The 17106-nt window shown below is 38.7% G+C and overlaps 1 protein-coding gene, 1 non-coding gene and 1 pseudogene across 2 annotated transcripts; 1 reads left to right on the top strand and 2 right to left on the bottom strand.

Annotated features, from left to right (window-relative positions):
• Nucleotides 1-9671: 9671 nt before the first annotated feature.
• Nucleotides 9672-12129, top strand: LOC133811224 (pentatricopeptide repeat-containing protein At4g37170-like; annotated as a pseudogene).
• Nucleotides 12130-13410: 1281 nt separating this feature from the next.
• Nucleotides 13411-13482, bottom strand: TRNAW-CCA (transfer RNA tryptophan (anticodon CCA)). The gene has a single exon. It is a non-coding gene; the product is annotated as a tRNA-Trp (tRNA).
• LOC133779514 (reticulon-like protein B13) lies at nucleotides 13416-15227 on the bottom strand. The gene is made up of 4 exons (XM_062219470.1): nucleotides 14820-15227; nucleotides 14555-14741; nucleotides 13948-14159; nucleotides 13416-13854 (listed from the first exon to the last, which is right to left on the bottom strand). The coding sequence occupies exons 1-4, from the start codon at nucleotides 14863-14865 to the stop codon at nucleotides 13631-13633; spliced, it is 669 nt and encodes a 222-aa protein (XP_062075454.1). The 5' UTR covers nucleotides 14866-15227; the 3' UTR covers nucleotides 13416-13630.
• Between the last annotated feature and the right edge of the window lie 1879 nt (nucleotides 15228-17106).

The raw sequence follows: 17106 nt of genomic DNA on the forward strand, positions 1-17106 counted from the left end.
TTTATGCACTCTTAGGCACTTTTAAGTACCCTTAGGCACTTTTAGGCACAAAATTATTTTTTCTTTGTGCATGCCAAATTTTACTATTTAGATAAAAAAAATTCTAAGTAGAAACAATAAACACTGCTCTGTTGATTTATATTTGTATGGTTACTCACCTCCCCATTTTTATTTTTTGTAGATGAATCGCTTTGACTATAGGGGAGGTGACAACCACACGAATTCTGATACGTTCGTCCCGCAGTCGATCGACACCCCTCAAAGCAGCGACTCATCGTCAAAGTCTCCTACCAGTCGCACTCCTGAGGATCGCCTCCGCCGCTTCAAGAAGATCCTTCCACGTTCAGCTTTATACTTTCTTCACGAAGAGCAGTTCCTTCATCAAGCTGAACAGTCGACAATGAGGGTAAAAAAGTCAAACAGACTCCCGTAGGACCAAGACCCTCAAGTAGCACGCAGAGCGGTACAAAAGGTAGTGGACCGTAGTGAGGTCCGAACTGCGGCTTCTTCGAGACCACCACACCAGATGCCAAAACTAAACAAGCCTCGAAGAAAAATCACCCAGAAATTTGCTACCGACATCCAGCGTCTGGCTGTCCAAAAACCAAGGAAGGAAGGAGAGGAAACACCTTCTTGGTTTACCGCCAAGCCCACGAAGCTTAACCCTGGGATGTTTGACAAACACATCCAAGTATTGGGCTTAAGAGGGGTAAATGTAATATGTCTGCGCCCTCATCAGAGAGCTAACAGACCTGGCGGACCGTACTGTGCCTGGTCGAGGCACCATATATATGCAGGAGCGACTATCCCGCTGCACCCCTTCTTCCGATCAGTAGCGGATTACTTCAACGTCTCCCCTTTCCAGATTGCTCCTAATGGGATTCAGGTGTTGTCTGCTCTGTTCATTCTTTATTACATGCAAGGTTGAGATGAGCCTACTCCTCACGAGATACATTACTTGTTCGACTTCAGAACCAACCCAAGCCATAAGAACACAGGTTTTTTCCACCTCTTTCACAGGCATAAAGGGGTTAAATACCTTTGTGGCATCGCTCACAAGTCGAACCCTGGGAAATACTACACAGAGTATTTTCTCACCTCGAACATCAAAGCCAACAACCTGGCTCTTACTCATGCGGGCCCATTCCAGCAACCCTTGCCCACAAAAGACATGTTTGACCGAGCAGAGGAGTTGGCCAACATGTGCATTGAGGAGAAGGATGTTAAAAATTTGGTTACTGTAGATAATCTTCAGATGGTGGGCCTGCTACCAAGTAACCAAAACATCACAGTGGAGAGCACTACTGAGGCAAATAATGCAACTGATCAGTCTAACGCTGGCACTGAGGTAGTGACTGACCAATTTTCTCCTGGACCATCTCCTCACTCCCGCAGACCAGGCGATCTCGTCATTAGGGAGCCTCAGCCAGAGGATCAGCGCAGACCTGCTATTCCCACCCAGCTTGGGAAGGGAAAGGCCATCCAGCCTGAGAGGGACTTAAGCTCATCATCCGACGACGAGGACGACTTCCTCGACCAGATCCTCAACTCAGGTCTAGTAGTCATAGTGATATTTTTGATAACTTGGTGATATGGGATTAGTAGAACTGTCTAGTAGTAGTAATGTATTTATCCACATATTGCTTTATATATTTTTTTTACTAACAAATCTTGTGCTTTCTCTTTTGCAGATCCAGAGATGTTTAGACATTTCAACGCCCCTCCTGCCCCGAAGAGGAAGTCTAGAGAAGGAAGTGGCTCCAATCCTCCGAGCAAGGTCCCGAGGACAGTACCGCCCAGCCAAGGGAGACAACCTGAGGGGTCGACTGCACTCCCGCAGTTGACTCCTTCCTCGCTTCCTCCCTCTGCGAGCCTAACTCCTACCCGCTCGGCTAGCTCGAGTGAGGTCCTCCGCACTGTTAGTGGCCTCGGAAAAGAACTACTCGAGGAGACTGTCCATGATACTTCAATTCTTCAAAGCTTCGAATCATTTCCTCGGCTTAGCGTTGAAGTCGTCTTAAGAAGAGGGCTTGCTCAGTTGATGAATGTAAGTGTTTTATTTTAAGACAATTTGTTATTAATATTTTTACTTGTAATAACCTCCTGTTTTCCATGCAGTCGCTTGTCACCATCAGTCACGCTCAGCTCCGAGCAGTTGATTATAAGGAGTTGATCAAGGTCCTAAATGATCAACTAGTGGACGCCCAAGCTAAAGTGGATACTCTAACTGCTTCGGAGAAAGACTCCAAATCCAAGCTGGAGCAGGCAAAGAGGGCCGTGCCTGAGCAGGATGAGTCTCTTAGGAGACTGTCTGATGAGAATCAACAGCAAGTTCAAACCAACAAGTCCTTGATTGATCAGCTGGAGAAGCTGTCTCGTGAGAACGAGGAGTTGACTCGTGAGAACGAGGAGCTAAGGCGGGAGAAAGAAGCCGATCTCGTTCGCTATGAGGACATCTGCTTCAACTGCTTTTACCAGGTGTGGAAGCTGAACAAGCCTCTCAACCTTGACTTTCTCACAGAAGAGATCAAGGTGGAGGAGCTTGCGAAATATGAGGCAAGGGCTGCCGAGGAAGCAGCTAACCCTGCCGGCACTACATCTGTTTCTCCCACACTGTCATTCCGACCAGAAGGAACAGCTGATGCTGAGGAAGGGGTTGATCAACCCGCTAGAGCCGACCAGTGATCCCTCATCTGACCAGAGAAGCCTCCATTTGACCAGTCAGGCTGTCATCCGACCAGCTCTTTAGTAGACTTTTGTTTTGTATTTGTATTTTGCTACTGCATTTTTGCTCGTATGGCCGAGCTGTTGACATTTATACTTTACTTTTTTTTTGGCAAACTTAAAACATTCTAAGTCTTTTTAGATTTAAAACATTATAAGTTTACTGTGAATAGCAAAGTCACTCTGATGTATGTCTTATATTTTCGCATGAGTACTTAGTTTTCTAACTTAGAAATTCTAACATTTCATAAGTCCATACTAAGTATACTTTCTCACACTCTTATTGCTCTTAACATTTTATGAGCCTAATGTTTATTGTCACACGAATATTTGCTTCTAACTTAAAATTTTAAGAAATTCCAAGTTACTTAAGCTTTGTCAAACAAGTTAGCTTAATGGCCTTTTTAGACTTCAAAGATTTACAAGTCAGCCTAAAAACAAATATCTTTGCTCGTGCTCTTATTGCCTGTGTTGACGTGTACGCCAGTATATCCTATGTGCCCCCCAAGTAATTGAGGGTTGAAAAATCCTTGATCACTTGCTACTTGACCGAATTTGTCTGAGCAGTTATTACTAGTGAAACACATAGAATATACAAAAATATTTCAACAGTTAACCACTGCAAAACACATGCAACTATTTAAACGTTGGTCATTCATCTGATAGATACCGACCAGTTGAACATTGCTCGGTTTATATTTAGAAGACCTTTTTTTTGTTTTAAGTTGTAAGGACAGTTGAACACTGCCAACGCAAGAATAATCAACACATATGCAAAATTTATAGCAAGATTCGACCATGCTGCGCGTGATCTCTTTTATTACTCATAAAAACAAAGGACAAAACGTATCTAATTACGAGTCTCAAACAAAATAACATTGTTCAAAATAACATGATTGGTTAGCAAATAGCTAGTTCACAAACAAACTTAAATAACAAGTTAAGCACTTGATACAAAACTACTACTCTGTAAGCAGTATTCATTGATAATATTTCCTCAAGTGCTCGCCATTCCAATAGTTCCTGATAAGCTCTCCATCAACTGGCTTCGAAAGAACAGGAGGTTGGGCCAAGTGTTCCTTTATGGATTGGAAATCTTGCTCACATTCTACCGTCCATTAAAACTTCTTGCTCCCTCTAAGCAGGTTAAAAAATGGGACACACTTGTCCGTCGATTTAGAGATGAACCTGCTTAGAGCTGCAATCCGCCCAGTCAAGCTTTGCACATCCTTAATTCTGGTCGGAGACTTCATTCTGCGAACGCCCTTATCTTTTCTGGATTTGCCTCTATTCCTCGGGAGTTCACAATAAACCCAAGAAATTTTCCAGAACTTACTCCAAATGAGCACTTGAGGGGATTTAACTTCATGATGTACTTTCTCAATATTGCAAAGCACTCTTCCAAGTCTCGTACATGCCCTTCAGCTTCCTTTGACTTCACCAGCATATCGTCTACGTACACCTCCATGCTCTTGCGGATTAAGTCACGGAACATACCATTCACCAAACGCTGGTAGGTAGCTCCGGCGTTCTTCAATCCGAATGGCATGACCTTATAACAGTACATCCCTATGTCCGTTCGGAAACTGGTATGCTCTTCATCAGGAGGATGCATGCTGATCTGTTTATACCCCGAATACGCATCCATGAAGGACAATGTTTCATGACCGGAGGTCGCGTCTACCAACTGGTCTATTCTCGGCAAAGGAAAGCAGTCCTTTGGGCATGCTTTGTTCAGGTCGGTAAAGTCCACACAAGTCCTCCATTTTCCATTGGGCTTGGGCACTAACACTGGGTTTGAAACCCAGGCAGGGTAATATGCTTCCCTTATAAACCCATTCTCCTTTAGCCACTCTACCTCCTCCTTAAGAGCCTTTGCTCGATCTTTGCCAAGCAATCTCCTATTCTATTGCACTGCTGGATAGCTTTCTTCCACGTTGAGCACGTGGCTGATCACAGTTGGTGAGATACCCACCATATCTTTGTGAGACCAGGCGAAGACATCTTGATTCTTTCGCAAAAAATCTATCAGTTGTGCCCTCACTTCTGCTTTCAACTTTTTTCCAATTTTGACCCCTCTGGTCGGGTCATTCTCATCTATTTGGACCTCCTCTAACTCCTCGGACGGTCCCACATCACTTTCATAATCCCCAAAGTAAGGATCAAAGTCCCTTCCCTCGCTTTGGGCAACGCCCTATTTGGTGACTTCATCACCGGATGGGGCTTTTTGTTCTCTTAAACCAAGAGCGCTTTCTTGGCCAAACTCTTCTAACATCTCTTCCTGATCGGATACAACAATGAAACTTTGGTCGATATCCATCTCGTCTACCTCCTCTCTCTTAGCACACACAATCATGTTGCTCTCCTTGGCCCCCTTCCTTGCTTTAGCTACCGAGGCATTATAGCATTCCCTAGCCTCTCTCTGGTCTCCTTGGACGCAGCCTATGCCTGCACTGGTCGGGAACTTCATGGAAAGGTGCCAGATAGAGACTGTTGCATGCAAGGTGGTGAGTAGTGGTTGACCAATAACCACATTGTAGGCGGACGGGCAGTCGACAATCAAAAACTCGGTCATCACTGTCTCATGTTTGGGAGTCTCCCTCGTTGTGACTGGCAACTTGATTGTTCCAACTGGTGACAATCCTTCTCCAATGAACCTATAAATGACTTGAGAGCATGGCTTCAAGTCATTGATAGATAGCTTCATCCTCTCAACGGATGACTTGTAAATAATGTTCACTGAACTCCCTGTGTCAATCAAACACCTCTTCACCTTCATATTTGCAATTTGGTCTGTCACGACGAAAGGGTCATTGTGACGATATCTCACGTGTCGAGCATCATCTTCAGTGAAAGTGAGGGACTCACTCTCGTATCGTGGGTTCTTCGGTGGCCGCTCCTCCACAGCCATAACTTCGAAGGTTAATGCTGCATCCAACTCATGACGAAGGGTACGAGCATACCTCTCCCTTGACTTGTTGCTATCCCCAGCCAGGTGTGGACCTCCACAAATGGTGTCTAGAGTGAAGTACACAGGCTCAGGTTGCAAAGGTGGGGATCATTGCCGCTTGAACCCAGGGTTGTTGTTACTTCCTTCTCCCTGGGTCTTCTCTGCTCGATACTTCTTCAGTTTCCCTGACCGGAGTAGAAACTCTATCTCATCCTTGAGATGGTTGCACTCATTCGTGTCATGACCATAGTCCCCATGCAAACGACAGAATTTGTTCATGTCTCTCTTACTCATCTCCTTCTTGATTGGTGGGGGTTTCCGGTAAGGGACCTCTTGATGACTTGCCAAATATATCTCCGCTCAGCTCACCGAAAGAGTGGTGTAATTGGTGAACCGAGGTTCATACTTAGTTGGCTTGTCGTTTGATCCCGATTTAGCTTTCTTTTTATTGTGGCGATCAAACTCGTTATTCCCACGTTTCTTACCACCATTTTGATCATTTCCACCATTATTGGGAGGATCAATCGATATGCTCGGATTGTTCAGGCCCTTCTCTCCCTTCTCAATTGCATCATCCAATCTCATGTACTTGTCTGCCCGGTCAAGGAATTGTTGCAACGTTGAAATTAGGTTGCGGTGAATACTGTCCTACAAAGGACTCCTATAGATTATGCCGAAAGAAATTTCCACCATCTTCCCCTCATCTTCAACTGCAGTAGCTCGGTTAGCTTCTCTTATGAACCTTTGTATGTAGTTCTTGAGAGACTCGTCCTTCCCTTGCTTAATATCTGCCAAGTGATTGGCATAAACTGGAGGGGTTCGAGCAGCACTAAACTGCCTGCAAAACTCCTTTCTGAAACTTTCCCAAGAAGTAATGGAGTTTGGCTTAAACCTCCAATACCACTCCTGGGCAGTGTCGGACAATGTAGTAGGGAAGACTATGCACCGATAGTCATCACTCACTCTGAGCAGCTCCATCTGATCTTCAAATTTCTCCACGTGCCTTATCGGGTCTGCCTTTTCTGTATCAATTGGAAGTACCAGTGCTTTGTATTTCGCTGGTGGTTGGGCTGCTCTAATTCGAGCACAGAACGGGCTGCCACTCCTGTGGTCTACTGGATCGATCGCAGATGGTCATTTCGACAGACCCTGAACTGTCGCTGTCAGAGCATCAAGCTGGGCTTGGATGCTTGGGGCCACTGCTTGGGACTCTGCCTTAGGACCGCCTGGTCGGGCGCTCCTACCCAGCATACCATCATCAAGTATTTCTACTTGACTGGTAGGTCGGTTCGGATCTCGCCCTTCGACCGGGACTGTCCTTCTTCTATCAGCAATGACGTCTCTTAAATCCTTCTGGGAGGTATGCTTTCCTAACCGATCAAACACCGTACTTTGAGTTTTTTCGGAAGGCTTGCCATGCGGAACATGCTCCTTGCCACTGCGCTGGTTGGGAGGCAGTGGCGGCCTTCCTGTCTGCACAGGGCGATCTTTTCCTCCTCGATGGTTGTTATCATTCTTCTCCTTCGATTGGTCAGTGTGATGACTATCAGCTTCATCATGACCATGCCCATCCTTGAAGTGTGAAGTTTCTTTACCTCGAGGAGCTTTATTTTGCTCCTGCTCAGGTGGAGTTTTCTTGCTTCCTGACTTGTGACTTCCGGATTTGGAAGTCTCTGATCGGTGTCTCCTTAAGAGGGTTCTGGAGTTCCCCCTTTGGGTTGAGGCAGTGTCCGATCAGACCCCATCCTCTTCCCTGTTGGGTGGGTTACTACTACTCCTGTTTGGCCCTCGGGAGTGTGGTCTATCAGTGTTTCTGCGACCAGCTTCTGTGGTCCTTGCTCCTGGGTTGGCTGCTCCTCGTGTTGTAGCTTGGGCATTAGCCTGGGTCAGCTGCGTAGCCGCCTCCAGAGCAAGTGCATCCTCGTGATGTCGCCTATCGGCCTCCTCCTGCTGTCGCTGGATCTCCTCACTCCTAGCGTCCATCTCCCGTCTTTGCTGCTGGAATGCAGCCTTCTGCCTGGCCATTTCTTCAGCGAACGCCTCCTGTCTGGCATTGAATTTGTGCCATCTCCTCCTGGTAGGCGCTCATGGCTTCCTGGAGCTCTTCAACTTCTGGAGTCACATCCTCGAGTACGACTCTAGGCTCAATTTCACGGTCTTGAAGGCTAGAACCTTCTGATCTGGCAAGCTCTTTAGAGGAACCTGTCTTCTTGGAGGTCGCATTGGTGTTCTTAGGCGCCATAATACTTCAGGGATCGTCTGTCTTTCTCTTCAGGCTCTCAATGAAAGCACCAAAATCTTGACCGCGTTTTTGGCCAACGACGTGTAGACGTCAAAAACGATAAAAACCTTTAAGAGAAATAAACGACACAGACGATTTTTATAGTGGTTCAGCCCCAATGTGTTGGTAATAGCCTAATCCACTTAGAGTTGTGATTACAGATCTACACTCAAGATTAGATGAACCTAAGTCAACTGAGTTTCTTCAGTGCAGATTATAAGAATACAAGAATTCCCTCAAATACAAGTACTCTCTCTAGAAAATAAGAATTCGAATCAAAAGTTCCCCAAAGTCTCCTTTATGATGCCATAAGCCTTGTATTTATAGGCTCAGGATCGTACAGATGATATCCCCCCATAATCGGGATATTTTGCTATTCTCATTATATTTAATATACAATAATATTCAAAATATAACAGTATACTATATTCATGGGATAAACTGAGAGATTCCCGCGCAAGCCAAGACCGATTCTTGTTGAAGCCGTTTATGGGAATCTTGATGTAGCCTTGCTTTATCTAGTCGATCCATATCATATTCAGTCTGGTCGGCCAAACCTTCATTGGGCAGACATGCACTTAACTGGGCAGACATGCACTTGACCGGTCGGACATTGTCATGACTGGTCGCCCAAGGTCATACCTGGTCGGCCAAGGTCATGCCTGGACAGACAAACATGTGACTGGTCGGACAAGGTCATGCTTGGGCAGACAAACTTGTGACTGGTCAGACAAGGTCATGCTTGGGCAGACAAACATGTGACTGGTCAGACAAGGTCATGCCTGGTCGGTCATGACACTTAACTGGGCAGTCAACATTCTCCACTGGTCTACCGGGTCACTCCTAAGCTAGGTTACCCAACCATTCATTGCCATTTGTCATTTCTATTACCACGTCATCGTTTTCAAATTTTAGGGATAACACTATATATATATATATATTTTCTCCATATTTATGTAAACTACTCTTATTTAATCTCAGATTTTAGGTGTAAAAATGGTATAATAAATTATCATCACATATTTTAAAATTTTATATTAAATTATTTAAATTGAAAAATATGTATGTGCTTAAATATATATTTTTTTATTAATTATTTATTTTGTTATTCAACATATTTTATTTATTCAAATATATATGTACTAGTGAAATAAGACATAACTATACATATTTTTTTATTTTGTTGTTTAGTTTCTTTTTTAACGATAATACACTTATTTTTATTACTTTAGCCATTAATTAAATAATATAAACTTATATATAATTTTTTGTTCATTTTAAAAATTTTTAAATTAAATAATTTAAATTTGATCAAATAAATTTTTTAAATTCTTAATTTTAATTTAGAATTTTTTAATATTTTATTATATTGAAATTTATAGGTATTTTTTCTAAACGAAAAATTAGAAAAAAAATAATTTAATTTTGAAATTAAAATACACCATATCTTTGTATATAAAAAATATATATGGAAGTGATTTTTGGTTTAATGATTTTTTATTTTTTAAAAAAATTAAAAATAAACAATGTTTTGATTTAATTTTTAAAAAAATATGTTATGTTATTTATATATGACATTATTTGTTTATTTAAAATTTATATGATAATTAATATATTTTCTTAAATTTTGCTTTTAGGGTTGTATATATATATATATATTTGTAAAAAAAATGATATAATATGTGTATTTAATTTGGAAGTGTATACAAGTACGAATATAAATGAGAACAGTATCATGCGTATGGATTATGGAGTCCAATTCATTATCATGTATAATGTGTTAGTGGTGTTCGAATCAGTCCCATGAAAAAACCCGTTATTGGAGCGTTTCCTGGTTACACAACTTCCAACTGCCATTGTTTACGACTATGAAATTTCTCAATCTCAAAAAATCATCTCATTATGCGGCTCTGCTGTTTTTTTAAGAGGGATTTCTCCTTCTCTTCAAATACCCAGATGACTAAACTTCTTTCTGGGAAGACTTTCTTCAAATCCAATGCTAAAGATGGCCTCATAAGCCACTTATGCGAGGGCAAGAGATACAAGGAAGCCATGGATATTCTTTGCAACCAGAAACGTTTAAGTGAAGCAGTTCAGTTACTCAGCCACATAGAACGACCTTCTGCTTTAATATACTCAACCCTTTTGCAGCATTGCCTTCAACAACGAGCTCTTGAGGAGGGAAGATGCGTTCATGATCACATTAGAGGTTCTGGGTTTGTGCCCGGGCTATTTATGTATAATCGTTTTATAGATATGTATGCTAAATGTGGGTGTCTTCTGGATGCCCAGAAGGTGTTTGATGAAATGCCTGAGAGGGATTTGTGTACTTGGAATACAATGATTTCTGGGTATGCTAAAGTTGGTCAGCTTGATGAAGCTAGGAGATTATTTGATGAAATGCCTGAACGAGATAATTTTTCTTGGTCGTCATTGATGTCAGGGTATGTTCGACAAGATCGGCCTAAAGAGGCTTTAGAGTTGTATAGGATGATGCAAAGAAATCAAAATTCGAAATCAAATAAGTTCACGGTTTCTAGTGCTCTCGCTGCCTCAGCGGCCATGCCAAGTTTACATTTGGGGAAAGAGATTCATGGTTACATAATGCGAACGGGGTTGGACTCAGATGAGATTGTTTGGAGTGCTTTAACAGATATGTATGGGAAATGTGGGAGCATAAAGGATGCTAGGTGCATTTTTGATAAGATGGAGGATCGAGATGTTGTTTCATGGACGGCTATGATTGATAGATGCTTTGAGGATGGGAGGAGGGAAGAGGGATTTGCTTTGTTCTCAAAATTGATGAATTCAGGTACCAGGCCTAATGACTTCACGTTTGCTGGTGTTTTGAATGCCTGCACTGATCATGTGGCTGAGGACCTAGGTAAGCAGGTCCATGGATACATGACTCGAGTGGGATTTGGCCCGTTGTCATTTGCAGCAAGTGCACTTGTACATATGTATTCTAAATGTGGGAACATTGAGAATGCCAAGAGGGTGTTCAATGGGATGCCTAAACCAGATATAGTGTCATGGACTTCACTGATTGTGGGATACGCTCAGCATGGTCAACCCAATGAGGCTCTTAAGATTTTCGAGCTGTTACTCAAAGCAGGTACAAAGCTTGATCACGTTACTTTTGTAGGTGTCCTTTCTGCTTGCACTCATGCTGGGTTAGTTGACGAAGGGCTTGCATATTTCCACTCAATAAAAATAAAACACAAGTTGAAACATACTGCAGATCACTATGCATGTATAGTTGATTTACTGGCCCGAGCTGGCCGATTTGAAGAAGCTGAGAAAATTATCAACAACATGCCTGGTAAACCCGATAAGTATTTGTGGGCTTCTCTACTCGGTGGTTGCAGAATTCATGGAAACATTGAGCTTGCAAAACGAGCAGCCGAAGCGTTGTTTAAGATAGAGCCTGAAAATCCTGCTACGTATGTTACTCTAGCTAACATTTATGCTACTGCTGGCATGTGGAGTGAAGTGGAAAAAGTCAGAAAGATTATGGATGAAAGAAGGGTGGTAAAGAAACCTGGTTTGAGTTGGATTGAGATCAAGAGAGAAACGCATGTGTTTACAGTAGGGGATGAGTCCCATCCAAAATATAATGAAATACATGAGTTTTTGAAAAAGATTTCAAAGAAGATAAGGGAAGAAGGGTACGTCCCTGACACAAATTTTGTGTTACATGATGTGGAAGAAGAGCAGAAAGAGCAAAACCTCTCCTATCACTGTGAGAAGCTTGCAGTGGCATTTGGAATCATATCTACTCCACCAGGAACACCAATCAAGGTTTTCAAGAATCTAAGGACTTGTGTAGATTGCCATACTGCCATTAAATTTATTTCTAAGATTTCCAAGAGAAAAATAACAGTTAGGGATTCAAATCGGTTTCATTGTTTTGAAAATGGGAGTTGTTCATGCGGAGACTATTGGTGATTTGTGCCTCTCAGAAGACTGTCAATCATTTTAGAAGTACATATAAATTTCAGAGAGCAACAGTTAAGCATCAAAGATTGAAGTGAGATTTATTTATTTCATTTCTATTTAATGAGTGCAATTTTATTTTTAACAGATACATTGTTGACATCTTATTCTGAAATGTGACAATGAATCAAATATAAACAACAACCCCAGCAAATACAAGGGAGTGTAGTACTACAATCACAAGTATAATCTTCTTTGCGGCAAAAATAATTAAGCAATTGAAAAAATTGTACATAAATAACTAAGTTTTTTTATAGCAAATGGCAAAAATCAGTAACTAGTTTAAAAATTGTACTTAAGTTACTAAATAATTATTTTTTCGGTAAAAGTCATTAAGTAGTGTAAAATACTGCAATGACAAAATTCATATTTTACACTAATTTAATCTTAATTTTAATTAATTAATAAAAATATAAAAAAAATACATTTCTAATTTTAAAAAATTAATTAAAATCTGATTTAAAAATAAAAAATAATTTTAAATTTCTAACATGAAAAAGTTATTTAATTTTTCTTAAATTAAGTGCAACATTTCAGTTTATTCTCCATAAAAATAAACTACCTTATAATTTTTACTTCTTCATAAATTAACTTTTTAAAATACTCTACTTACTGATTTTTTATTTTTGCCGAAAATTTCTAAAAATTAAAAAAATTTATAATTTCCTGGTAACCTCCTATACCCCAATGTCGGGCACACCATGTGGGAATATTTTCTCTAACAACTGCTGCGGTTGTTTCCACTGCTTCCGCTCATGAAATTCTCCATCAAATCAAAGCCACCATAATCATCAGCTCCTGCATTTGAACTGAGATGTTCTTCAAGGCAATAACTTGGTCAAACGGGAGATCAGTCTCAACAAGCCTACGAAGTGAGGCAGAGGCAGTCAATTGCATGAGCTTCTTGGAGTAGCTCTATTTCTTCAACAAGTTCCACCAAGGAACTTTTGAACACTTTTTCACAACCTCCCCTGCTGTTCCCAAAATCTGAATGATTTCATCATCTGAAGAATGATCCAGCTTCTGATTTAAACGATGGATTTCATCTATCTTTGGTTTTAAGCGGCTGACCCGTTGTTTCAAGCTCTATTGCACAGAGTTGAACATGCATGATCCATGCTCTACCACAATCTCCGCCATTTTATGGTTTATATGTAATATCACACATGCGACTTGCCAAGAAAAAAGTGTTGGCTTCCTTGAAGTTTACTTGTAAATTCTTTGGCAAAAACAGTTGGATTGGACTTTTGTTATTTGAGCAGTTGTGTCGACTTTTTCCTAAACTACTGGAATCATTGTTTGATCCATATTCAAGTTATTTGTAATTAATCATGGTAAATGAGTTTTTATGACTGCTCTAACCTAATCTAGAAGATTTCACATAAGAGTACTATGCATCAGCCTCAGTCAGCAAATATATATCCGTCACTAAGAAAAAAACAATGAAAAAAAAGGGAATTGAACCCGACGTGAATCGAACACGCAACCTTCTGATCTGGAGTCAGACGCGCTACCATTGCGCCACGGATCCACTTTGTTATAGTTCCTTATAACATATTATATATTATATCAACATTAAATCGTATTTATTGTATTAATTCAAGTCTAAAACATGCAAAGCCTTGTAATTATACACAAGTACATATCTTCTAGGGGATTGAACTTAAACTAAAGCCAAACTATTCAACCTTCTTCTCCTTTTCTGGGTTGGTATGCGTGGTGGTGGTACTGGTAGTGGTACTAATAGTTGTTTTTCCCATCATATTTTTCACCTTCTTGATCACCTTCTCATCAAACATGTCATAATACCTTTTCAGTTGTTTCTTCACTCCTTCTCTAAGCCTCTTTATGTTATCTTCGTACTTGGCATATATTACTGGGAATGTCATGCCCATAACAATGCCTACATAAGAAAAATTATCAACACTTAAAGCAAGAGTACTCTTATTTAATGATATATATGATAATGAGTAGTTATAAACTCAGTGTTGATTACCTATATAATGAAGGGTTAAGAAGTCAAAGTAGTTTCCCACTTGAGATAGTAACCATAATCCACCAAGATTTAAAGCAAAAGTAGTCAAATCACTCTCGGCACCAACTCTGAACATCCACCTTATTGATTCTTCTGTACATGTACGAAGAGCCAGGGCCACTTTTAAAGCTGACTCCACTGTAATCTCCTCTCTTGACAAGTCCGGTGGCTCTCTAAAATCCAAAAACCAAGCAAATGTTTCACTGTCTAATCAAAAACCCAAGCCTTGTTCTATATTGTATCAAACAAATTAAGAAAAGCAAGGATATTTTTCAAGGGTGTAGTAGTAGTAATAGTAGCTAATATCTAAATCCAAAACCAATCAAAAAGTTTCATTTTTTAAGAAAACCCAAGTCATGTTTTCACTAACAAACCAATTAAAATGAGAAAGCAAGGATTTTTAAGAGTATTTGATCCAACAAAACAAATAATTTTTTTCGATATATCTCATTAAACTCTACACAAATCATGTTTGATACTAACAAAACAAAAAAAGAAGATAAATAATTGATGAATTTTAATCTATTATGTGTAGTAAAAACTAAAAGGCACTAGGTAGATGGCTCACTTTCCGAAAAGCCTAAGCAAGTTTCCCCAAAGAAAGAGTGAAACGACAATAAACATGGTCATCCATGAAAGAACTGTAACGAAGTTGAATTGATAGAATTGGAGTAAAACCCATGTTGCTGTTGATACAAGTAGAACAAGTAAGCTCTGTTTCTTCTTCTTCCAGAAGAATATGTCTCTCATGGTTTCTGCACCAAATGAAGGAAAACAAATCGTTACATCATGGCTAAATGTATGTGTGAGTGTCTTGAAACTAAATTTATTACCTGAAGCAGGACTTGGGAGTGAAGAAGATTGAGTTGTAGTAGACATGGCTGTTGCTGTCTTTTCTTAAGATTGAAATGAAATTGAAGAAGATCAAGACTGGATTATGGCGGTGATTATATTGTGTTTGATGTTTTTATGTGAGTTGTTGAACGAGGGGTGTTGAGGTAATAATATCAGTATAGTGCAAGTTTTTCTGGGGTTACACGTGTAGCTCCGGTAAGACACGTGGAAGCTAGACAACATACGTGGCACTTGACGTCGAACTAGACCAGAGTCAAGACAAGCTTTTTTTTGTTTTTGTTTTTAGAAATGCTATTCATCCCAAGTGAAAATGAAATAGCTTCCAGATACAGGTGAACTTCACCAGAAAAACTCACCGACATCTTATAGTGATTTTATTGATTTAAAATAAAAATAAAAATAAAAGAATAATTATTATTTAATATTAAAAAATTTACAGCTGTAATATTTAAAATAAAAAAAATGAAATTTTACTTTCTTTTTCAGTCTGACTTTTTCTCTTCATTCGCAGGTGTCGTTTGACTCTTACTTTTATTTTTCTTGATGAAACCATTTTGGGTGTTTGGTACGAGATGAGTATGATAATTTAAATTTTTTTTTTTTTTAATGTTTGGTTTAGATATTAAGAGAATATAATTAATAATTTGTACGAGTTCTATACGTATTTTAAAAAGTAAAATAAATTATTTTGTACACAAAATTTTAATATTACTTCAATCTTAAATTTTCCTACACTTTCTAAAACAATTCAACTATTCAAATCAAACACGTGCATTTCAAGTTATCCTTCTCGTTGAAGCTGAGTAGAGAACTCAATAATCTTATTCCTTGGCTCTTCAAAATTATAAGCAACCCCTGCAAAAGCAAACGAGGTGAGAGAAAAAATTACAGAAAGAGAGCATTTTTCTTCTTCTTCATTCCGGAAAAAAGATCATGAGTGAATTAATAACCCTAGAAAAATTATCTTTAAATAATATAATTTTTTTAATTATTATCTTTGTACATATACATGGGAGTATTATATATATAAGAGCATTATTAAAGATGAGGAATAATTATTTTAATATTAATTATTAGATTAAGATGAATAATTTATATTTATAGTTATTAATTAATATTTATAAAAATAAATTTTGATTTTTTTTTAAGTTTTTGGAATAATTAACTAATGAAAAAAATTGTATTTATTATGAAAATATAATATTGTAAATTTTTTATTTTTTAAATGCATATCAATTTTTAAATATATATTGTGTCTCTCATTGGTTGAAAACAACATTATTTATGATAAAAAAATTCGAAATTAATGTTGAATTTTTTTTTTTTACATATTGGTGACTTGTTATACTAAGTTACTATATTATCATATCATCATAATTGTGAGTACACATCTATGACAAAAAATCTTCCATATATATCTACCATTTTTTCTTTAATAAATCCAAGATCACAAAAAATAAAAAACACTAAGATAGAAAACGGATTGTACATATCCCTACCAATTTTACCTGTGAAGTTTTTATGGGAGGGATCCATACACTTTTGAACTCACAAATTAGAAACTAAAAAAGCAAAAGGTAGATTGAAGAACTTAACTAAAGTTTCAAAAAAAAAACTTCAAATGTATTGAAATCATATTGGGGTTGAAAAATCTAACAATATTGAGAGATTTCACTTTTTCTTTTTTATATGTAAGAAGAAAAAAATTTAAAATATGTTTTTAGTTGTAGTTGTAAGAAAGGCCTTACGGTGTACTTCTATTCAAACTAAAATCAAATAATTAAAAATTAAAAAATTTATGTTAGAATAAAATAAATTAGGGCAATTTTTATATATACGGAACTTTACCAAAAAAATTCGAAAAATACGGTATTCCCTATTTCCTACAATATTACGGTAAAAACTAAGCCAACAAGTCAAAACTTAATACCACATATACGGAAGACCCAACCCAACCATTACAACCCAGCTCATCTTTTTGTAACATTCTGTATTCAATATATTTTTAGAGATCTTCAAAGAACGGAGAAGACAGGGTAAAATCAGAAATTTTCTTCTGCAATCTACTGCAAAATTTCTGAATCGATGGGTCTACAAAAACAACTACACGACATCTATTTTGTGGTAAGTTTCCTTGTTTTTCTATTTTGTTCTTGGAACATAGTTTATAACTTTCGAAAATCACTAAGACAAATCTAGCAAAAACATATATTTTAACACATACCTCCACAGAATCATATACAAATTTTACCATAGAAACATTTG

Source organism: Humulus lupulus, chromosome 1 (assembly GCF_963169125.1).
Source record: "Humulus lupulus chromosome 1, drHumLupu1.1, whole genome shotgun sequence".
NCBI classification, from domain to species: Eukaryota; Viridiplantae; Streptophyta; class Magnoliopsida; order Rosales; family Cannabaceae; genus Humulus; species Humulus lupulus.

What these genes read in the sequence shown, in the direction of transcription:
- LOC133779514 (XM_062219470.1), bottom strand. Translation starts at nt 14,865, where the DNA reads ATGTCTACTACAACTCAATCTTCTTCACTCCCAAGTCCTGCTTCAG. An exon ending in ACTCCCAAGTCCTGCTTCAG is followed by an intron (nt 14,742 to 14,819) that starts GTAATAAATTTA and finishes CATTTGGTGCAG; the next exon opens with AAACCATGAGAGACATATTC. An exon ending in CTTAACCCTTCATTATATAG is followed by an intron (nt 13,855 to 13,947) that starts GTAATCAACACT and finishes TTTCTTATGTAG; the next exon opens with GCATTGTTATGGGCATGACA.